The 23,551-nt window shown below is 35.0% G+C and overlaps 1 protein-coding gene across 1 annotated transcript in view; it reads right to left on the bottom strand.

Moving 5' to 3' along the window:
• The window catches only part of CNTN3 (contactin 3), a 378,875-nt gene that overhangs the window by 4,445 nt on the left and 350,879 nt on the right, over positions 1-23,551 (bottom strand). The window contains exons 19-21 of the mRNA XM_074198709.1: positions 22,020-22,206; positions 3,697-3,809; positions 210-378 (exon numbers count right to left, since the gene is read on the bottom strand). Coding sequence (XP_074054810.1) covers positions 210-378; positions 3,697-3,809; positions 22,020-22,206 — 469 coding nt within the window. The remainder of the gene's footprint in view (positions 1-209; positions 379-3,696; positions 3,810-22,019; positions 22,207-23,551) is intronic.

Raw genomic sequence — 23,551 nt, 5'->3', positions numbered from 1 at the left:
TTATTTCTGTCCAATTTCAACCTTTTCCCATTCTCCTCTTCCCTCTATGACCTCCAAATGTCCCCACTTTTTCAATGCTGATTGGTTTTACTTTTAAAAATAGAAGAAAGAAGATGTGTGGAGTTAACTGTGCTCTGTCCATCATAATAGTGAACAAATGATAATGCACTAAGATCTCATCCACAACCAGCAAGTAGCAGATAACATACTTGTTATCCTTGGGATCCTGATCTGCTCACTACTAGTGCCATCGCCGCCATCCGTCGATGCCTTTACCTCAATAATATAGTCTTCATTAATAGGCAGCAAAAGTTCAGCTGATGTAATATTGGTGTTCAGTATGTTCATATTATTTTGGCTGCTTGTCCTGTAAAATACCTATAACATATAAAGGGAGGCTTTTTGATCAATCAGGTTTTTTTCATTAATATAATTAGTCTAGGCCCATGTATGTTTTGGGGGGGTATGATGAGGGGACCCTCTTTGGTGTACACATTAGCAAAACAGTCCATCTACCCCCGAACTAGTGATTTAATGGCTCCCCCAAACAGGAAAATGTGACTATATATTAAAATTACATTATTCAATTATTATATATATATATATATATATATATATATATATATATATATGGAAATGATTTAATTTTAATTAAGGAACCTATTTCTTCTTGGCATATAATCTGAAATATCATAATGCACAGTAAAATGACATGTAAGTGGATATCTCCTCTTTAAGTGTTAAGAAGTCATCCCTTTAAAAATGAGCACAAATCTTTATCTCCACTGATATTTTTCATCTTCTTGGTCATAAATTCAAAAACCAAAAAACAGATATAAGAGAAAAAGGTAAGATAAAGATGACCATTTAAGGTTCTGCCCCAAGGACTGTAAAGTAGATTTTTGTTCCTGAACATGCTTATGTAGAGATGGTCTGACCATGAAGTTCAGATGGAACAATATAGGAGTTGCAGATAGAGAAACTTTTGTAGTTGAGAAAACATATATCACAACCTTACTGAATAAGAAGGAACATTTACAGTTATGTATTCTATGACTATATAACACTTTACAGTTGTGTATTCATTTTGAGGTGAGGTATCCATTGTTCCTTTAAGAGATTCATCTGGAGATGATTGATAGTGCTGTCCCTCATACCAACAGTAAGAAGCCTTGTAGGGGAATGTAATGAATGAGAGGAGATATGAGCCTCTCCAACTGCTTTTACTGAGAAGGGGGCCATATAGAACTTTCTTTCCTTTGGGTAAATTCCTATAGTAATCTGTTGGTGCCATACCTAGGTTTTTTTTAACTAAATTTCTTATTTCTTATTTATTTCTTAAATATGATTTTTACTATGACTACTGAACATTTTAAGGCATAGCAAAAATCCATTGACTTAATCCTCATCTTATTTTGGCAGAAGAAAAAAAAGTGCTACTAAAATGGATAGACATTTTTGGTTTGTAAAATATACAGTGTCTCACCCTTGGGTCTTGGACAAGACTGATCACTAATATCAATGTTGTTAAATTTAAAAAATTAAAAGATCTAAGAATGTGTTTCTAAATGCACTCTTTATTCTTTCACATAGTACTAAGGGCTAATTTTGGGATTGAGATTTTCATAAACTGCCATGCATGTCCCTCCCCAAATCATTGGTTGGTCCATAATCTTTTTGTGATGAGCTTCTTTGAACTTGATTACTCAGAAGGATTGCTACTTCTAGAATATCTCTTATTTCTACTATTGCAGCACATTGGATAGGAGCTCTGTGGGAGTTATATGGAAAAGAGAAAGAAAAGATGCTAACTCATATAAGCTAAGATTTGTATCAATAAAGTAAATCATCATACCAAGCAGATCATGATTTCATTAAAGTGATCATATTAGCAATAATGTGACTTTAAATTATATTTGGATCCCAGAGGATAGGAGTTCATTCTTAACAGAGAAAATGTCTATTTACCCAATTATATTTTTTGGGGGGGAACAGCTAGTGATTTTTCCCCACTGACTTTAGAAGTCTTTAGGAACAAAAAAAAATCAAAGCTATACTACATTATGGTATTGCTATCTATAATGTCTGGATGCCTTATATAGGTAAACTAATTTCAGGACCATTTTCTTCACATTCCAAGCTGAGATCCACTCCAATGACTATAAAATATTGGGTTCCTATATCACTTTTACTGCTTTTGAAACAGTCTGATAAGTTGAACTATTCATCCTCAAGACAAAGAAAAGCATGATTCAGGGCTAGAAAACAAGTGTTGACTAAGAAATGGCAAGAAAAGCCATCTGTTTATTTATCCTGCTGCATTTCACTAGCCAAAAAATTAGGGGGGAAAAACAAAAAGACAATGTGTTGTCTCTAATTAATCCTCAACATATGATATTCATGAACTAATGACCTGGAAAAATAAATAGGGGACAATTAGTAAGAAATGAATTAATCAAGGTCTTGTTTATATGTGTGCTGTCAATTAAAATCACATTCACCAAAGAAATCTCAATTTATTGTAGTCTATAAACAATGTATGATTTATTTGAGTACTTCATGTATGTGAATCATGGGATAGGATAGTGTCTAAATAATTTTAATTCACAATTACCCAAAGGACAATGGAGAGGCATACCTAGTAGGTGTTAACAGATCACAGCATAAATTAAATGATAAATGTAAGATATTAAGATTATTGGCAAAATGACATGATCATAATAAAAACTGGTTTGGGAAGATCAAAGTATAATTGAGAATATCCTATTAATTAAGATATCTTAAAAGAATTGAAAGATTTGGGGCAGCTAGTTGGCGCACTGGCCCTGGAGTCAGGAGGACCTGAATTCAAATCCCATCTTAAACACTGAATAATTACCTAGCTGTGTGATCTTGGGCAAGTCACTTAACCTCACTGCCTTGTAAAAACAACAAAAAAAAGATTCAGAAAATTTTGTGTAAACAATATCTCCAATGTCCATGTCCGATCATCAAATTCATTCCATGACAGAAAGAAATAGACCAGGATTTGATCCAATGGGCATGGTTTTCAATATAGATTATTAGAAGACATACCCAAATCAATAAGAAGACAGCTTACTTAGAGAATTGGATTATTCTTCAGTTTCATAAGAGCAAGGCAGAAAGAAAATCTTCCATTCCCCAACTGAAAACCACCCTCAACAAATAGTTTTTATGGAATATATTTTGAGGAAAGCACATCATCCAAAGTCAAAAACATGAATATATTTCCTAAATGAGATTTTAATGAAAACATTTTCTTGTTTTTGTGAACAGTCTAATTTACTTTTTTGTAGTAAGCACCAGAAGTGGTAAAATATTAAAATTTTTTTTCATAGTGAAATTAACATTTTTGCACCATCCACAAATTTGCAGCCCAATTTAAGAAATCTCAAAATGGCATCTTCAAATGATTGAAATATATGTGACCTTTAATTGAAACCAGAAACTAATTTTGTTTAAAGTTACCTTTTAGCCTGGAATTTCAGGTCTCAATATATCAAGTAATACTTTATTTGCTTAAAATAATGTTGGTTTACTGTCTGAATATGCAGAAAATGGCTTCAAATTCAATATATTTTAAGATGAAATACATCACCAGCTATGTTACAAAGAGAATGTTATAAAAGTTGGAACTTTTCTGTCTGCCACATTCCATTAATTTTCAATACTCACTTTATATCCAGTTACTTCTGACTCATTGTCCATTGCTTTGACTTGTTCCCAGTTAATTAACACCTTCGACTCTGTGGCATTCCAGACAATATTCCCTGGTGGTTGACTAGGTGCTGAAAATAGAATAGAAATATCTTTCAAAACTGTTGGCATAGGAAATTTGCTACAAAGTTGATGGTAATGATTCAATAACTGATTATTGTTGACTCTTAAATATATATCCATCCTAGACTAAGGGGGGGGGATAAAATGATGATGTGAGTATTGCTTTTTTTAAATTGTTTTTAGAATTTTTTTTGCAAGGCAGTGGGGATAAGTAACTTGCCCAAGGCCACACAGCTAGGTAATTATTAAGTGTCTGAGGCTGGATTTGAACTCAGGTACTTCTGACTCCAGGGCTGGCGCTCTATCCACTGCACCAACTAGCTACCCCCGTGAGTATTGCTTTTTAAACCAACTTTTATACTGAGATTATTTTTTTTCTTGTGAGTGGGTGATCTCATATGGATTCCTTCCATTATGGAAACTCTCTCCACTGACTCAAATTGTCAGTTGTCCTGAGTCTTAGAAGTATTAAATGAGTCAGTGAAAAAAGAAAGTGAAATGTCAATAATCATATAGTAAATATGAACTAAGACAGAGGTTAAATCCAAGTTAATTTAAATCTAAAGCCTCTCTTTGTCTACAAGCTGGCTTTCTGCCTAAAATTTATAAAAAGACAAGAAGGGACAGCATATTTGACTATTTTGTAACATTTTTAATTATAGACAGCTCTCACTGGTGACTGCATTGCATTTTCTAGCACCATTATCACAAAGCCAAATGTTATAAAATAAACTAAAACAAAACTTTCCCAAATTCAAACAGAAGAACTTAATCGAGTGTAGGGTTATCCATATGACTAAACGGGCCCTGTGTAGCAGCCAAACTGCTGAGTGAGCATATCTAACTATTTGGTACAAATTCAGAGACCTGTGGAAATTGCTTTTAAAGGAAGCAGTAAATGAATATTGGTGACATTTAGGGACATGAGTGAGTCGAAGAGCAAGATGTCAAGTGGAAAAGCAAGGAGACTGCTTGTATTTCCTTTGACACAATAATTAAAGTGAAGGAAAACTTCTATTTAATAGTTGTCAGATTCTAATTTTATATGCGGCTTAAGGAGAAAACATTTTTTTAAAAGGCCTCTAGAATGATGAGACGTAATTTTAGAAAGGATGCTTGGTCTACTCCTATTAGAGAATGAATGACCTGCAAAGAAGTGAAGGATTATTTATAACCTCATTTAAACAGGGCTAGAAAGACCAAATTAAAAAAAAAAAGCAACAATGCTGATTAGCAGTTAAGAGATGAGAAGTCTCATTCTAGGTCTGCAAAATCTGACCTTCAGATCACACATTTAGAGCTCAGAGGGACCCCAGAAGCCATTATTCCAACCCCTTCATTTTACAAATGAGGAAAATGAGTGAAAGCAGAGGTTAAGTGATTTTCTCTCTGTTAGGTTTCAGGTGTGTTCCTGATGATACACAAAGTAAGGTCACCAAAGACTAAGATAATTAAGTATGAGGAAGATTATCACCACAAAATAAATGACTGTGAATCTTTTGGCCACAGGGATCCTTGAAACAAACCAAAGTATAATATAGCCCTCTGGAGAGTCTGGCTTCTTTTTACCTCTAGAGTGATTGTGACAGTGGCAGAAAAGGAAGAGAATACTAAAAACCTCAACTTTTAGACTATTATATTTTTTTATTTGTTAACCCTTAAAAGTTAAAATCTTTCTACAATGTCCAGAGGGAGGAAGGTGTAGGTGTAGGTGTAGGTTTCAACCATTAGTTCATCTGGGCCGCATGGCCCCAACTAAAACCTGTAAAAAATTGCATGTGCATTTATTTATTTATGTATTACCAATAAGTATAATAACAAAATATAATCATGCTGCTTAAATGGGCTTTGATGGTTGCATACAGCCTAAGGGTTGCAGGTTGGACACACCTTGTGGTTAGGTCTGGCTTTTGAGCCAAGAAAATGCATTCTTCTTCCTCTGACACATACTGGCTATGCTACCGCAAAAATTCATTTAACCTCTCAGTGCCCTTAATGTCTCTCTTGACTATAAGTTGTAGAGAATGTGATAACCTGCATTGATTGTGGGGATTTTATGACCTGAAAATTCTTTATGTGATACAATTTAGAAATGAGCAATATGTCTTCAGTCTTTCTCTCTAGTCCCTATCAAACCATTTTCAATGAACAAGATATTGATACATCCTATTTATAGTGACATTCCTAAGATAGGGAAGATCTAATTTCTCTTTGGAGAGGAGAATAAAGTTGAGGACATTGTTGTCAGGGTCAGACTATTCACAAACAATTTAAAAAATCCAAAACTTGTTCATCTGAATTATACGGAAGAGGTTAAAGTTTGGTTATCATTATTATCAGTTTTTAGAGAAAGTTTAACCAATGGTAAATCAATACATTTAGGAAGCTAAAAAAGTACAGAAACTACTTATCAAGCAAATACGCAAACAACTTGCCAAATGAAACCATATATTATCTAAGGGTAGTATTAAACTAGGGTAGTGGTTTCAAAATCAAATAGAGGTGGCCCCTCACAAGCCTCATAATGATCTAGAAAAAACACATACATACTAAGATTACCAACAGATGTTCTGTTGGGTTTTTTTTTATTTGCATTGCTAAGTATTTCCCATTTATATTCTAATCTGATTTGGGAATACTTGGAAGATATTACAGAGTATATGGGTGACATGTCTAGTTGAAAATTCCCAATCATATGCTATGATGGAGGGTGATATAAGAATAAGAGCAATAATGATTCCCAAAATAATGAAAGGAAATATTGGGGAATATGAAGGGATAGAAATCATGAGGTGGCATTTATAACTATATTACTTCAAGAACATTTATAGATTTAATTGGAAGGAGAAAAAGAAAGTTACATAAAATTTAAAAAGATATGAAAGTGTTTCTATAAGAACTCATTCTCACCAGGGTTTCACAATTTGAATTCTAAGACCTCAGTATTCAATGTTCAACATAAAAATGGCACTTAAAAAGGTAGCTGGGAAAAAGCAACAAGATCTGACCAATTGAAATTATAAAAATCATGCTGTAGACAATAAAATGTTCAAAGCCCTGAGACTGATTTTAAAGTTATGCCAATGAAGTAGAGAACATTCAAACAGAGTGGAAAAGAAAATGGATGGTATTTTTATTTTTAAAAGGTTAATTTGATATTTTAGATTTGATAAAGATAGAAGATGGTTCAACTTTCTTCTCCACAGATTTTCTAGTAGAGATTATATGTTTAGAATAAAATGGTAGAATGAAAGGTTTAGAGAATGAACCTAGTATTTAATAGGAATTTGTATTGTGGCATACATTGAAGGTATTTGGATACTAATAGAAAGAATGAGTAAATCATTTAAGGACTCTGTATTTTATCAGGAAAGATGATATATAATACATATATAAAATATGAATGGTAAATTAGAACAAATTAGAGAATTATTGTAAAGTCCTTAGCACAATGAACATATAAAAAATTCCACATAAATGTTAAGTATGATCATGATGACACAATGAGATATTTATAACGTGCTTTGCCAACCTGAAAATGTTATTATAAATAAATGATGATTGCTAAATCTAAAAAAGAAGAGAAGGGGATTTGAGATAGAGGTGAGAAAAGTATGAATTTGAGGCATGGAGACTGACTAATGTAAAGATATATAGATGAGAGAGAGATTTCATTGTGTTAGAATTAGCGAGAAGACCAAGTTGATTGAACTATATAGATATTTTGAGCCTGGAAAAATAGATTCTATTTAGGTTATGAAGGGAACACAGTCCAAGTATCTTTATTATATGCTGATTACACAAAAGCATTTAACTCAATAGATCAAAAAAGTAACTTTTTAATATTCCTTCCAACACTATCTTTCCTTATACATATTACCAGAAAGAAAACTGCTCAATAATCTTTGATCGCCAACATAAAGAAAGGCACATAATCTGGAGAAATCGGAAAACCAAACATGTTCACCACAATTTCTGCATCCACACAAATTCTCTTTGGAAAAGGAAATGCCTATAAATGATGAGGTTCCCTAGTCTATGCTATGTATAGAAGAAGAAACTGTGATATTGTATCAAGCTTTGAAAAACCAAGAAGCCTTGAAATTTAGATTCATGATCACTCAGAGATAAGCCTCAGAATCTACAGAGAAAAAAATTGAATAAGAATCTATATTGTTTAGCTTATGATATACTGGTATTGTACATATAGGTAGAAAGTGGATGATAAGTTGAACTCAGAGTTGAATAAAAGAAGAAATACAGTCAGATTGTTTTGGGGAAATGTTTCAAAATCTTCTTATTCCAATCTATTTCCTGATGGAAATACCTATTCTTGTGACATTGTTGGTCTCTTAGAAATTCTACCTGCCTGTTGCTCAGGGAATGCCATGATCTGTGAAGAGTCACAATTATAGCTAACCCACATAGCAATGGAAAAATATTTCCTAGGTATAAGCAGAATGCAGAATCCTATCACTATTCATTTGTCTATAAGATATAATTCTTTTCTGATACTTAGTAGGTAGGTAGGTGGTAGTAAATGGCTAGGTAGGTTTGATTTAAATTTAGGAAAACTTGATTGCAAAGCTGCTCTCAGACTCTGTTTGTTGTCAAGTCATTTAACCTCTTCAACTGTAAAATAGAGATAATAGCATCTGTGTTTTAGGGTTGTGGAGAGGATAAAATGATATATTTGTAAAGTGCTTTGAAAATCTTAAAATAATATATAAATGCAAACCATTATTATTAACTTGTGAAACTGGGAAAGTTATTTACCTCTCTGAAAATCTGTTTCTTCCTCTCTAAGGTGCACTTTGCCATCGTCCTCCTGTTATTTCCAATATTTAAATATATCCCTTGGTTTCTGTTTGTTTGTATTTTCCCCAAATGATCCTCCTTGATCAGGTCAAGACTATTGCTCTAGGATTTGTAGAACTTGGCCTTTCGTGTCTCTGCTATGCTCGAGGTCTATAATCCCAATGACATGGGATGATATCATAAAAACAAGTGATGGATAGCCTAAAGGTTATATTACATTAAAAAGAACACACAGGGGCAGCTAGGTGGCACAGTGGATAGAACACCGGCCCTGGAGTCAGGAGTCCCTGAGTTCAAATTCTGCCTCAGACACTTAATAATTACCTAGCTGTGTGACCTTGGGCAAGCCACTTAACCCCATTTGCCTTGCAAAAATACTAAAAAAAAAAAAAAAAGACAAAAAACCCCACACAACTTGATTAAATATGCCTTTAGAAAATTTACTGATTGATTCAAAGAATGCTCATGATGAGAAAACATAGGTGCATTTCAGTTTCCCAAGGATGAGAGAATACCCATAGAAGTAAGAACTAGGTTGTTAAAGTTGGCGTCCCAAACTCATAAGATAGGGTTGGGTTTTTCGTAGTTTTTGTTGTTCATCCAGATCTCTTTATTTTTTCCATTCATGTAATGCATTCCGAGTTAGGAAACTCCTTGTAATGAGGGGTATCGAGAGCAACTCCTTTATATGGAGGACTACAGAAAGGTTTCATGATTAATGCAGAGTACAACAGCCAGTAATGTGGCTGAGCTCTGATCTTAAGATTAACAGGACATATTATTAACTCATATTGTTCACAGAAATGTTACAGTGACTTTCATTCCTTCGCAAAACACTTGATGAGAGGGGCAGTAATAGTGTTAAAACGACAATGTGATTTGCATGTTGTTTGTGACCTTCATCAAGGTTGGAGATTTGATTCATAGATTTGAAATTTATGTCTTGCTTCACAGAAGAATGCAAGAACATCTTCCACTGTGGAGGAATGATGGCTAGGGCTGTAGATGCAATAAAAATATAAAATGCATTGTGTAATTAATGATAGCAATAAAGTTCAATTTTTGTACCATTATAATTAGCTGTCTACTTTTTTAGAAAAGCTCTTTATTGCCTTTAAGATTTGCAAAGGAGGTGCATCACTATTGCGATTAGGTAGCTGACGGATGTATTTTGTTATCCAAATAAATATTATAGAAGGATCCAGTGTATATTCATGAGTTAATCAGAATAATGTAATCCTAGATCTGTTGACTTTGCCAGTCCTTCAGATTTCCACTAAATATTCAATGATAGAGGTAAATGACTAGAACTCTCTGGACACAGCATTCCAACAACTTACTTGGTTAAATGGCTCCCTTCTTGAAAGTTGTAGAAAACCTTTTTGTTATCTGAGTAGGTTGATCTCTCCACAAGATGAGCATGAAAGCAGAAATGAGTCTTTTATACAGTTATTAAATTGAATATATTGGTAACAGAATTGCTTAGTTTTTCTGGGGCACTTGTTTATTTTTTGTATTTTTGAATATTTGCATTTTTAGCGTTGCTAAGTTTGCATTAAAAAATGGTTAAAACAAAATGTAAAGTAAAAATTGACTCTAAACTCAGTTACTGAATTTACCTTCGAACATACTTCTTCAAATGGTGAAGTGCTGTTGGTTTTTTTTCCTTTTGACTAGGGATCCTGACAAAACATGTGTGGCTTATCTAGAGTTAGCAAACATCTCAGAGGTCATCCGATCCAACCACCTCATTTTGTACTTGAGAAAACGGAGACTTATGGAGATGACTTGTCCAAGGTCACACAGCTAGTACCCATCAGAGGTGGGATCTGGACACAGAGCTAATAACTTTTATATTGTAACACATTTTCCAAATTATTATTTGGGAATATTGAAGCATTACTTTACTTCTTCATGATCCATACATTGAAAAACACATTAATTATCAGGAAACTGGAAAGATATTTTAGGTAAAAATAAGAAAGCTTCAGAAACTTATTATCTGAATGACCTAATTAAGTCCCTTAAGTTTTCTTAGCCTCAGTTTCCTTTCTGTAGATTGTGGATAATTGTCACTTACATCATAGGTTTATGTGAAGAAGAAATAATGCATAAAGAAAGTTTTGCAAAACAAAGGATGATACAACTCTTAAAATTCTTGATGTTAAGTAACATTAAATAATTCATTTTTATTATAAATTCTTTAATATGCTTCCAATACTTGGATAGCATTTGTTTATATTGAAAAGGGATAGTGTGTGAGAGCAGCTAGGTGGTGCAGTGAATAGAGCACTAGCCCTGGAGTCAAGTACGTGAGTTCAAATCTGACCTCAGACACTTCATAATTAGCTAACTTTGTGGCCCTGGGCAAGTCACTTAACCCTATTGCCTTGAAAAAAAAAACAAAAAAAAAAGAAAAGTGATAGTGTAGAAGAGTAAGTTAGAGAGTCATAGTTTTGTTCCTCATTAGTCACATGATTGTAGGGAAAACAGGTAAACACTCTGATCTTTTGTTTTTCTTATCTGTAAAATGGGGTAGTACTGGCAGGATAGAACCCCTGACAGGAGTATGAAAAATTACTTTATGAATTGTAGATTCTCTAAAAATTGAGTTATTATCAGCACTTCTGAAGTTGGGAACATTAGAAATCAATTTAATTGGCCAAGTACCCTTTTTCTAATGATTATTCCTCAGTAATGATCCTACATTGACTGAAGGAGAAATTAATTTACCTTTCAAATTATGGAACTAAAATATATTAGTAGTTCTGGTGAATTAATGAGTAACACATGATCTGTTATTGAATTCTTTGCTGTCTGATCATATTAAATGGGATGAAGAGTCAATAATGTTTTTGACAAACTGTCTAAAAGGTCACTTTTAAAAATGATGGATATGGCTCTTCTCTAGTGAAAAATATAGCAACTATACAGAACCCATGGAAGTGAGTAGGATTTGCTAGAAGAAATGTAAATGAAAGCTAATCCATCCCTAGGAATGATGAGAAAAGAGATGATTAATATAATAAATTATAAGCAATTATAATATTGATCAATATTAATATCCAGATATGTATGGCTCCTGAACAGAATGCTAAACCTGAATTTGGAAGACCTCAGTTCAACCCTGGATATAGTCACTTACTGTATGATTCTAGTTAAATCACGTAATCTCTGTTTGTCTCAACTTTCTCACTTACCTCTCAAGTTTGAAAGGATCAAATGAGATTTTTGTAAAGTATATGACCAACTTATAGAGCTATATTAATGCTAACTATGACCAACTTATTGTACTATATTAATGCTAGCTATGATTAGGGAAATTGTAGCAGGTACAGTAGACAGAATGGTGGAAGTCGGGAAGATCTGAATCCAAATCTTGTTTGCCATTAACTGTGATCCTGGCCAAGTCACTTTACCTTGTTTGTCTCAATTTCCTCATCTGTAAAATGGATTAGTGAAGGAAATAAGAAACCATTCTAGTATCTCTGCCATGGAAAGCCTGAATGGGGTCACAAAGAGTCAGACATGATTGGAATGACTAAACAAATGGTTATGATTACTGTTATTATTCAGTAATACTATTATTGCTTTTCTTTAGAAGTATCTGTCCTTCTGTGACTAAGCTCCTTTTCCAGTCTGCAGATGGATAGGGATAGTCACTGGTTCTATGAGAGTACAAATATGAGATACATGGAAGAAGAAAGTCCCTTCACTGTTCATAGTGAACAGTGTCTCTGCAGCCCATAGTCTATTTGCTATATGGCAGCCAGGTGTCACAGAGGACAGAACACTGGGCCTGCAGTCAGGAAGACTTCAGTTCCAAATTTGACTTCAAATACCTACTGGTATGACCCTGGGCAAGTCACCTAACTCTGTTTATCTTAGTTTCCTCAACTGTAAAATGAGCTAAAGAAGGAAATGGCAAATCAATTCACTATCTTTGCCAGAAAAACCCTAAATGGGGTCATGAAGAGTCAGACATAACGAAATAACAAACTGTAGACTTAGAGAGTCATCTAGACAAAAGTTAATGGAAGCATATCCCTGAGGGAATATATCAATTTCGAATATCCCAAATTAGCATTATACATGTGGCATTATATTTTGTTTTATTTTGTTAAACATTTCCATCTGAACTGCTACACCTCAGTGATTTTTCAGCTCCAGAATCTGAAATTTCTTGCCTCAAGGATGAGAGGTTAAAGCACTTGATGAAAGGAAGACACAACCACCATGTGTCAGAATCAGAATTTGAACTCAGGACTTTGAGGCTCAAGCTAGCTTTCTTGCATACATTTCCTCAGTCAAAAACATCATTGAAGGTATCCAGCAATAGATTTTATATGCAGAAATATTTGGGAAAGTTGGGTCAAGCAACTTATCCAGAAAAAGTCAGTAAGAATGATCTTTGATGAATTCTATCTGATCCTCATATAAAGAGAACATGAAGGTCTGCAGAGCCATTGTGCTGAGTTCGACTGTTTGCCTGTGAAACCTCCTAGTCTACTGGCACCATCCCAGGAAACTGAATCACTTCTATTTGAATTATCTTAGGAAGACTATGATGATCACCTGGCAGGAGAAGGTCCTTTCTCAAACTAAATTGCTGACCATTCAAACTCTACTGCAGAGAACCGAACTCTGATGGACTGGTCACATTTGGTGGAGTTCCAAAAGTACACTTAACTGAAAGACTTTATTATCGAGAACTCACATGGATCAGGTCAGAGGAAGTAAAGTTTTAAGGTTCTAAAGAACTTGGGGATTTATTGGGAGACACTGGCATAGGATTGTTCACCATGACATGCCCACATCAAAGGCAATGTTCTGTATGTTCAAAGAAGGATTACAGCAGCTCAAAAGAAACAAGAAAGTCATCTATTTAGATATATCTCCATTCCAAATGTTAGCATGGATTATTTGTGGCCAATCAAATTAATCTAAGTATTAATCTGATTAGCCAGTTAGTCAGCCTTGATGCCCATGTAAGATTATCATCTTGGTCCTCTTCCAGAACAAAGGACAACAGCCGATCACAGCTAACAGAGTAGGTGCTTTTTGCCACTTCCCTATGGCTGCAAGTGTCTTGAGGCCCCATCAGAAGAGGCTAAGAACACAAACTAGAGGCTTAAAAATGAATTGCAGTCTTAAGGAAATGAATACCTGCTTGCATTCTCAGGCTTGCACATCCATATGATTCATGACAGTGTTCAGTCTACGTGAGTCATGCTTTTAACAGGATAAGTTACTAGATTCTATTTTAGTTGACTCTCCAGCTTGTGACCTGGAAAAGTCTCCCATGTAGCAAATTTTGATGCTTATATATCACATGAGAAAAGTATTAATATCCATTCAGAGAAGAGAGCTCCAACTGAAAGTTCAGTTAAAAAAATGACCTGAGCCACAACTCATAACCAAGCTGCTAAGAGAAAATGTGCCCTTTGTCACAAAGAGGCAAGTACGAGATGGATATAAGGAAAAAAATTCCTTACAATTTGTTCAGTCATTCAGCCATGTCTGACTCTTCATGACCCCATGACACACCAATGCTGTATAGGGCTTTTTCTTGGTAGAGATACTGAAGTAGTTTGCTATTTCCTCCTCATTTTCAGCTCCTTTTATAGATGAGGAAAATGAGACAAAGCAAACAGGATCACACAGCTAGTAAGTGTCTAAGGTTGCACAGCTAAGTGGTACAGTGAGTAGAGTACCACCTCTGGAGTCAGGAGGACCTGAGTTCAAATGTGACCTCAGACACTTATTAGCTGTGTGCCCTTGGGCAAGTCACTTAACCCCAATGACCTGGCAGCCAGTGTCATCTCCAGTTGTCCTGGTCCATATTTGGTCATTGAACCCCCAGACTCAAATCCAATTCAAAAGCATGTCATGGGGGGTGACTAGGTGGCATAGAGGATAGAGCACCGGCCCTGGAGTCAGGAGGACCTGAGCTCAAATCTGACCTTAGACACTTAATAATTACCTGGCTGTGTGGCCTTGGGCAAGCCACTTAATCCCATTGCCTTGCAAAAACAGACAGCAGGTCATGTCATCACCTCCCTGCTGTTATTGTCTGTCTATTATCCTCAAAGAAGACTATTAAGTCTGAGTTTGAACTCAGGTCTTCCTGACTCCAGAAATGATACTCTAACTGTGGAACTTTCTCCTCCTAACACTGTCACAGCAGGTGACTGATTCTTCTTCCTTTGATGTGATTTAGTCATCTGACAGGAATTTGGTAGAAAGGCTTACTTTTCAGGTATAAATTAGACTCAAAGGACACTAACCAAATCCGCTGGATTGTAGAATTTCACAGTGGAAGCAAATTAACTGAAAATACTCAAATATATTGATTAACTCATTATTCTGGATGTTCCCTCTAATGATGTGTGTGTATGTGTATATATATATATACACATACACACACACACACATATATATATATATATCATACAACCTAATAGTGCCTATCTATCCCAGCTTTTTGGCTAAACCCTCTCATAATCCAACACCACTAATACTCATACTTCTGTGTTTTCCATCAGAATTATATTGCTTCTATCAATTATATAGCTTCTTTAGGTTTGCAAATCAGGTTTTACAAATATTATTTCATATTATCCTCATAAAAATCTTAGGAGGGAGTTGTTTTAAATACCCCCATTTTACAGATGAAGCAGGTTGCTACAGAGGAACAGCCTCCCCCTGGAGAAACTAGGCTTTCTCAAAATTTTCTGACATCAGGGGCAGCTAGGTGGCATGGTGAATAGAACACTAACTCAGGAGTCAGGAGGACTTGAGTTCAAATCCATCTTAGAAACTTAATAATTACATAGCTGTGTGACCTTGGGCAAGTCACTAAAGGCCATTGCCTTGCAAAAATTATATATATATGTGTGTGTGTGTGTGTGCATATGCATTCATGCATGTATAGGTGTGTGTATGCATGTACATGTGTTAATGCATGCATGTGTATATTCATGTGCATGTGTGTGTGTGATGTGTGTGTATGTATGTGTATGCATATAATTTTTTCTGGCATCCCCAGAGTATAGTTGCAATGCTTGGGTTGTATATTCATTGTATATTATAAAACACCTCTAACCTACTGACAAACCTGCAGTAACCCAAGCAGTATACTTTTGATTTCCCTTCATGTAAGATGATTAACTTGATCTGGCTTAGATAACTGTGGGAATAGGGGCAGAGTTGTATGAAATGTAAACTGTTTACAGGGTCCACTATACTCTGGTCTCCAATGAACTAACATATATTGAAAAAGAAGAATCTTTTTAAAAAGATTCCTTGATATGATTAATTACTCAAAATTAGTTACTGCATTTTCAGCAAAAAGGTGAGAAATCACAACCATTATAAAGATACTACATGTTCATCAATTAAAATACGATGATCAAGTGAGGTTTTCAATGACTAAAAAAAAGTCTATTGGCATCCCAACTGGAATATATTTAAATTTCCTGTCTTTTCAAATTTGCTAGAAGGTAAACTTTCCAAGGAAAGGGACTAGTTCAAATATAATGATAGAAGTCTGTCTCATTAAAATCAGACAATGAGTTTCTGACTTAATTGGTTCTTCTTCTCAGAGATAGTCTTAATCACTTTAGTGTTGAATCAGGTATCAGTAATGAACAAGTTGAGATTTTTCAGCAGAGACCTGATCATGGAAGGCAAATGAACGATGGCATATTTTTTCTGTTTGTTTTTGTAAGGCAATGGGGTTAAGTGACTTGCCCAAGGTCACACAGATAATTATTATGTGTCTGAGGCTGGATTTGAACTCAGCTCCTCCTGATTCCAGGGCAGGTACTCTATCCACTGTGCCATCTAGCTGCTGCCATATTTGGAAGATAAAAATAGTGAAACTTGTTTAAACACTCTAGAAAGTTCTGTGGTTTTAATTGCAGGAAAATCATTTAATCAATATCATCTACTGTTAGTTTTATTTCATAGGAACCTATACATAATGAGAGAAAGGATTTTATATATTATCAAGTCCAATCCTATCATTTTACATATTTTTGGGGGGAGGCATAGAGTTAAGTGACTTGCCCAAGGTTACACAGCTAGGCAATTATTAAGTATCTGAAGCTGGATTTGAACTCAGGTCCTCCTGATTCCAGGGCCAGTGCTCTATCCACTGCACCACCTAGCTGCCCTCTTTTCATTTTACATAAAAGAAAACTGAGGCAGAGTGAGACTAAATGACCTATCCAAGATCACAAAGATATTAAGCATAAGAGGGAGAATTCAAATTCATATCTTCCAAAGTTAAGGTACAGTCCATTCCAATCATGTTTTCATTTAAATCAAGGTCATCTTGGGTAGAAAATAACCTAGAATCACAGATTTTGTACTGTAAGAGACTTTGAGCAGCACATAATTCAAGCATCTCTTTTTACAGATGAGGAAATTGAGGTCCAGGTAAGGTGACAGGATAACAGATCTAGAACAGAAGGGATTTCAGGCCTCATCTATCTAATCATTTCATTTTGCAGCTGAGGAATCTGAGATCCATTGAAGAAGAACAAATGAGTGCCCAAAGTCACCTAAGTGCTAACTGGAAATTGAATTCAGAACACTGAGATCCAAATCTTGTTACTCTCTCCCATTTTGTTATTTTTTTTATTTTTTCAGATTTTTGCAAGGCAAATCGGGTTAAGTGGCTCGCCCAAGGACATACAGTTAGCTAATTATTTAGTGTCTGAGACCAGATTTGAACCCAGGTACTCCTGACTCCAAGGCCGGTGCTTTATCCACTGCTCCATCTAGCTGCCCACTCTCTCCCATTTTGATGAGGTTCTTCCAATGGGCATTCATTACTGTTCTCTTTAAGATGGTAAGAGATAATGTTGGTTTTAGATACATAATTTGGAATTAAGAAGTGTATTATCCATAATTCTGCATCCTATGTCACTATTTGACCTCTTATACAATATAATCTTTCTAAACTGCACTAGATTCCAAACTAACTCACCATGGTCTATGGTAAAGAAGGGCAAATTGATCACAGTCTTACCAAGATGGTAGCCTCTTGGGGGCAGCCACATGGCGCAGTGGATAGAGGACTGACCAAGTCCGGAGCATCTGAGTTCAAATTTAGTCCTAAGACACTTAATAATTACCTAGCTGTGTATCCTTGGGCAAGCCACTTAACCCCATTACCTAGCAAAAACCAAAAAAAAAAAAAATGGAAGCCTCTGAACATAGAGTGATTATTGCCATTTGCCTCTTTCTTTTTTATCCCCAGCACTTAGCCTATGCCTGGTCCATATTAGGTTATTTTTTTTTAGGTTTTTTTGCAAGGCAAATGGGGTTAAGTGGCTTGCCAAAGGCCACACAGCTAGGTAATCATTAAGTGTCTGAGGCTGGATTTGAACTCAGGGACTCCTGACTCCAGGGCCAGTGCTCTATCCACTGTGCCACCTAGCTGCCCCATAGTAGATTCTTAGTAAAGGTATATTGAAATTTAAATTGCAAATCCAATGAACAAGTCAGCAGTGTGAAGACATTCATCACTACAGTAGGTGCCAAAATTCGAAGCCCCTTGAAACCCACAAAGAAGCTACCACGATTCAAGGGGAGGGGCTCTGCTTTCTCGGAAAGGTTTTCCCTTTCAGATACCTAAACAATCTGGGATTTTTAGTTTACTGACGAATGTATGTGCAATTCATTATTGTCTTTAGAGATTACAAATATTCCCCCAGAGATAATTTCCTTCCTCGGTTTATTGACACATTCGAAAAATGTGCTACACGATGAAAACATGTTAAGTGTTAAATTGTTCATCAAGATTTAAAAAAAGGTGTTAAAAGTAAAAATACTGCAGACATACATTCAATTATATTTCAGTGAATGAAATAAAAGATCATTCTTAGAACCTGAGAGCTTTGGGATTAAGGAGACCCTTTTTTACTTTCTCAGAGAATCACAGCCTTCATTTCTATGACATTCTTCTTAAATTATTTGACCTCTCTTCTTGAATGTGTTCAGTAATATGCTACTTATTACTTAACAAAGTTTCCGATTCTGTGGTTCGGCTTTTCTTTCTTGCAAGGTAAAGGATCAAGTCCCTAATTTTCAATTAGGAGGCCAGACCACGTACACCCTAAATTCTCTTCCAGCTATATTAATTATGAGAAAGTTTCTGTTGATACTGATCTGAAGTCTTCTTGAGTATAATTTTTAAATGAGCATCTTGTAAAAACTTAATTTTAAAGGATAATGATTGTCTTCTTCCTGCCATTCTCTTTTTTCACTCTTTTTTCATTTCTTATACTATATACTATTACTACTAGTACTATCACTATTACCATCACTATACTTTTTATTACTACTACTACTACTACTACTACTACTACTACTACTGCTGCTAATTTAAGCAATTAAAAGAGGGTAGGTATTGCTATTCCTACCACCAACCCCATCACTTCTACAATTTCCACTTGACTACCACTAATTTACATTTATACAAACATGTATAAAGGAATCTGAGGTTTAGAAAATTGTCACCATATCTTATTTGACTCTCAAACCAAGTCTATGTAGTTGGGGATATTATGAGACTGAAAGGCCCAGGGTCACACAGCTGGGATGTGTCTGAGACAAGATTCGAAGGTAAGCGCTCTCTGCCCTGTGTTTTCTAGTTGAAGAAATAAGTCATAAATGTCGATTTTATCTGAAAATAAGAAATTATTGTATGGTCTTCCTTTGACACGAGAACCATATGTTTAATCAGAAAGACGGAATTCTACCGCATACTCTATCTAGCTATAGTTCTTCTTGGTCCTTTGTTCTTGAAGAAGACCATGACAGGGAGGTGATACCATGACAAGCCCATGAATTGGAGTGCAGTGGGGTGCTGTGCTAAGTCACCAGCCTCACTTTCTCCTCTGGAGTCATCTGGGTCCAGTGGCCAGAGAAGAAATCAGTACTGCTAGAGATGGCCCTGGATGCTAGGCTCTAACTAGTTAAACTCAGACAAGTCATCCAACCTCAGTTCCTTCACATATAAAATGGGAACAATAAGTATATCTACCACTAAGAATTGTTGTCGGCATCAAATGATAAAATACATAGAAAGTATTCATTGTCAGCTATTCCTACAATGTAAATTCCATCACAAACATTTAAAACTACTGCTATCAAGGGCGGCTAGGTGGCCTAGTGGATAAAGCACTAGCCTTGGAGTCAGGAGGACCTGGGTTCAAATCTGGTCTCAGACACTTAACGATTACCTAGCTGTGTGGCCTTGGGCAAGCCACTTAACCCCATTTGCCTTGCAAAAACCTAAAAAAAAACCCTAAAAAAAATACTGCTACCCTTTTAAATTGCTTTGAAAACATGACTTTCCTGATAAGTCTGATTTCCATGATATTTTAAAAGAAAGTTGTCATCTCTTATTTTGAAACAGATAATACTTGATCTCACACAGCTAACCAAACCTGACAAAGAAGATTCTTATTAGTCCTTTTAAGCAATTGTATAAGACTAATTTATAGGGATGACATTAGTCCTGCAAAGTGATTGATACAATAATTTAAAAAGTTGGTCTTAAGGAGGTTAAGCATTCCCCCTGTAATTAGATTGATTCTGAATTTGGCAGCAAAATCAATTTTCCACAGGTCTAACCTTGGAGTCAGGAGGCTCTGCCTAGTGCTTTCATGTACGTACATGAGTTGTGACCATCACTTCCTTCGGTCCTAGGCAACTCTCTGAGATTATAAGTATTGACAGGTTGCTAAACTGTTTCAATAGATGGAATTTCCACATTGAGAAATTCTCTGTACAAATGAAATCATAGGGCCAACCACCTTTCCCCCTCAATGAGCATAGTTTATTAAGGTCAAAGATTGAGGATTTAAGAAGAGCCAAGTACTGTTCTGGTTTATGGACAAATTCTGACACTGTGGATAAGGTTTTCATGATAAATTATAAATTTTATATATAAATACAAATATATATATATATAAATTATAAATACAACTATGCTGAAAAAATATATTCAAATATATGCATATTAAGGAAAACATGTACATTAATGATTTATTAATACTTTAAGACACAGTTTTTAAATATAGGTAAATGCAACGTGATGTGTCATTGAAAAAATGTAGACTATAGTAATAATCATCATCTGATTTGTGAATTACTTAATAATGAATAAAAACTGATCGAAACATATACATAGTTTATCTAAATGCTGTACTGCAAGAATAAAAAATCTAGTACTTAGGCTGAGTAACATTTGTTGCTGCTATTTTCTTGGAAGCAAAACTTAGTGGAAAATAATTTTTCATCTGCCAAATGGTCAAACTATGAGAATTTAGTAAGATACAAAAAGTAATCCACCATTCCTGTAGAATAGCAGTTTATCTAAAATATCCAAGATTCAAAAATCAAAAACTATTGATTTACTTGTGGATTTATTTTGATTAGAAAGTGACCTTCACACTGGTGTTTCTGAGTTGTGTTTAAATTTCAATACATCTTCATTTACAGATTACTCATTTTGGTAGGAAATACAAATTTTTCTGACTGAGGTTTTTAATTTTTATTTTTGAGGGGTGGGTGAGAAGGTGATGACATATTAATGCTAATTTATATTATTTGAAGATTCTTTCATTCAAACAATAACCCACTCAGACAAGGGATTGTTTGAAATTGACTTTTGACCGAGTTGCTATTTTGAATTTCTCACAAAACATCAAGCCTGGAGAATTTAAAAAAATATTAATAATAGTTAAATTGGTCATAATCAACCAGAGTAGAAAAGGGGCTTTACAAACCATCTAGTCCAATCACCTACTTGTATAACTTTGTGGTTATATAAACATATGTATGTGTATCTAAATGTGTATGAGTCTGTATAGATAAAACATAGATATCCATATAGGTCTAGAGATGGTAGATGATAGACAAGATAGACAATCAGAGAAACAGATAGATAAATGAAAACTGAGACCCTGAAAAGTCAGGTGACTTCTCCTAAGTCATAGTGGGTCAGGATTGGGATTTCAACTCAGATTCACTGCCTTCGAAGCAAATTAAAATTTTAGATTCCTCCATGAGTGAGTATAATGGAGGCATTTAGCTTACATAGTCCTGGGGACTAAGGGATTTCAAGCCCATTTCCATGTATGGACTTTAACCTAAGTGTCAAGATACTTTGGATGAAAAGGGTTTCAGGTTTTTGGGTCTCTTTTGTACAAAATATTTTGGCACTTCTGTAGTGAGAAACTGGGTTTTTGGATTTCACAAAATAATGGAAACAATAATTGATTTGCTCATCCCCAGTAACATGTATGGGTTCCATTTTCAATGCAAAGTATATACCATATGGGGCTCCTTTCTGTCCATTCAGAGAATCGGAAAATACCTACGCATTTTCTTTGTAGTTGCATTCACTGTCACACTGAAAGGCCCCGTCCCAGCACTGTTGTATGCTCGGACAGCGGTGTAATATACTAAGTTGCTCTGCAGACCCTGGAGTCTGGCTGATGTCTCATTCCCCATGACCTTGACTCTGTTGGATGAGTCTTCTTTGCCTCCATTATTCCAGTATCTAATCTAAAAAGGGGCACAAAAAGTAATGCATTGATGTTGGTGCTATTCAAGCAAGACCATCTAACACAAAAGGATAAGTTTTATTTTTCTCTGAGTGACCCTTGACTGTTTTATTTTAAAATGATAAAGCTGCTAAGACAAGAATTTTAGATAAATATTAAATGACTCTATTCCCGAAATCTTTCCCTTTCTGCAATTGTGTAACTGTGAAAATGAGATCTACTATAGAAAACCATTTATAAAAGTCTGTTCCCTTCTCAAATTTTAATAAAAAGATACTCTCACTTTTATAAAGATTTTATAGAGAAGAGAAAAATAATAGTTGCTGGTATCTTCTTGCCAGTCAGTCAGGAGTAATAATGCAGTCCACTAGTTTCTGTTTTGTTTTTCCCCATCATTTAACATCTTTAGAGAACTGGAAACAGAATCAGAAAGGCAAGGGTTCAAACTTCCTCTTCAAAACCAAGTAGCTGTATAATCCTGGGGAAATTAGTTGGTTTCTCAGAGTGTCAATTCCTCATTCATAAAATAGTAGTACCTATAGTACCCATCTCACAGAACATTTAGAAAAGAGTCGATATTTTTAATAGAAAGTTTTTATCATTGTTATTATATACCATCATTATTGAAAATCACACCTTCAATATTGGATTTCTTTTTATACAGATTTCAAAAGATGTAGCTACAGGTTACTATCCCCCCCCCCCATGATAAAATAGAACTTCCTTGAGTTCAAGGACTGTTCCATAATTGTGTTTTTATTCTAACACCTAACATTTCCTGGCACTTAGGAGGCAATTAATAAATGCTTATCATTTGGTTGCTTGGTGCTATGTATGCTTACTGGGGACATAGTAAGTCTCTTTATGTATTCATTTTCCTTAGTCACTAATTTCATTTATTCTTGTAGTATGAGATCTTTAAAATCATCAGCAATAGTAAAACACTTTGTGATAGAGATGTTGGGACAGATCGTTTCCATTTGATTACCTCTTGTGCTCTTTCCAGTTTCAGCTACTGATTCCTTGGAAATGATCCAGTTAGTTGGGTTGCATTACTTTCTGGAGGTTTGATTTACCTATCAGGAATCTTTACAATTTTAGAAGGCGATAATAATTGTAATTTTCTACCATCCTTTATATATTTCAAAATGTTTTGTGTGTTTATCTCATAAACTAAAATTGCTTTTGGCAAGTTAAGTAAAACCAAGACAACATATTTATCAAGCATCTAATATATATCAGGTACTGGTGTTCTTTATTTAGTAATTTGGGATTTTTTAACTGTTAATAAATTATTATGGAGAGAAGCAACCATTATTATTGGGTGTTGACTAAACCAGTACTCA

This window comes from Macrotis lagotis, chromosome 8 (assembly GCF_037893015.1).
Source record: "Macrotis lagotis isolate mMagLag1 chromosome 8, bilby.v1.9.chrom.fasta, whole genome shotgun sequence".
NCBI classification, from domain to species: Eukaryota; Metazoa; Chordata; class Mammalia; order Peramelemorphia; family Peramelidae; genus Macrotis; species Macrotis lagotis.
This window is presented reverse-complemented; position numbering and strand designations above follow the sequence as displayed.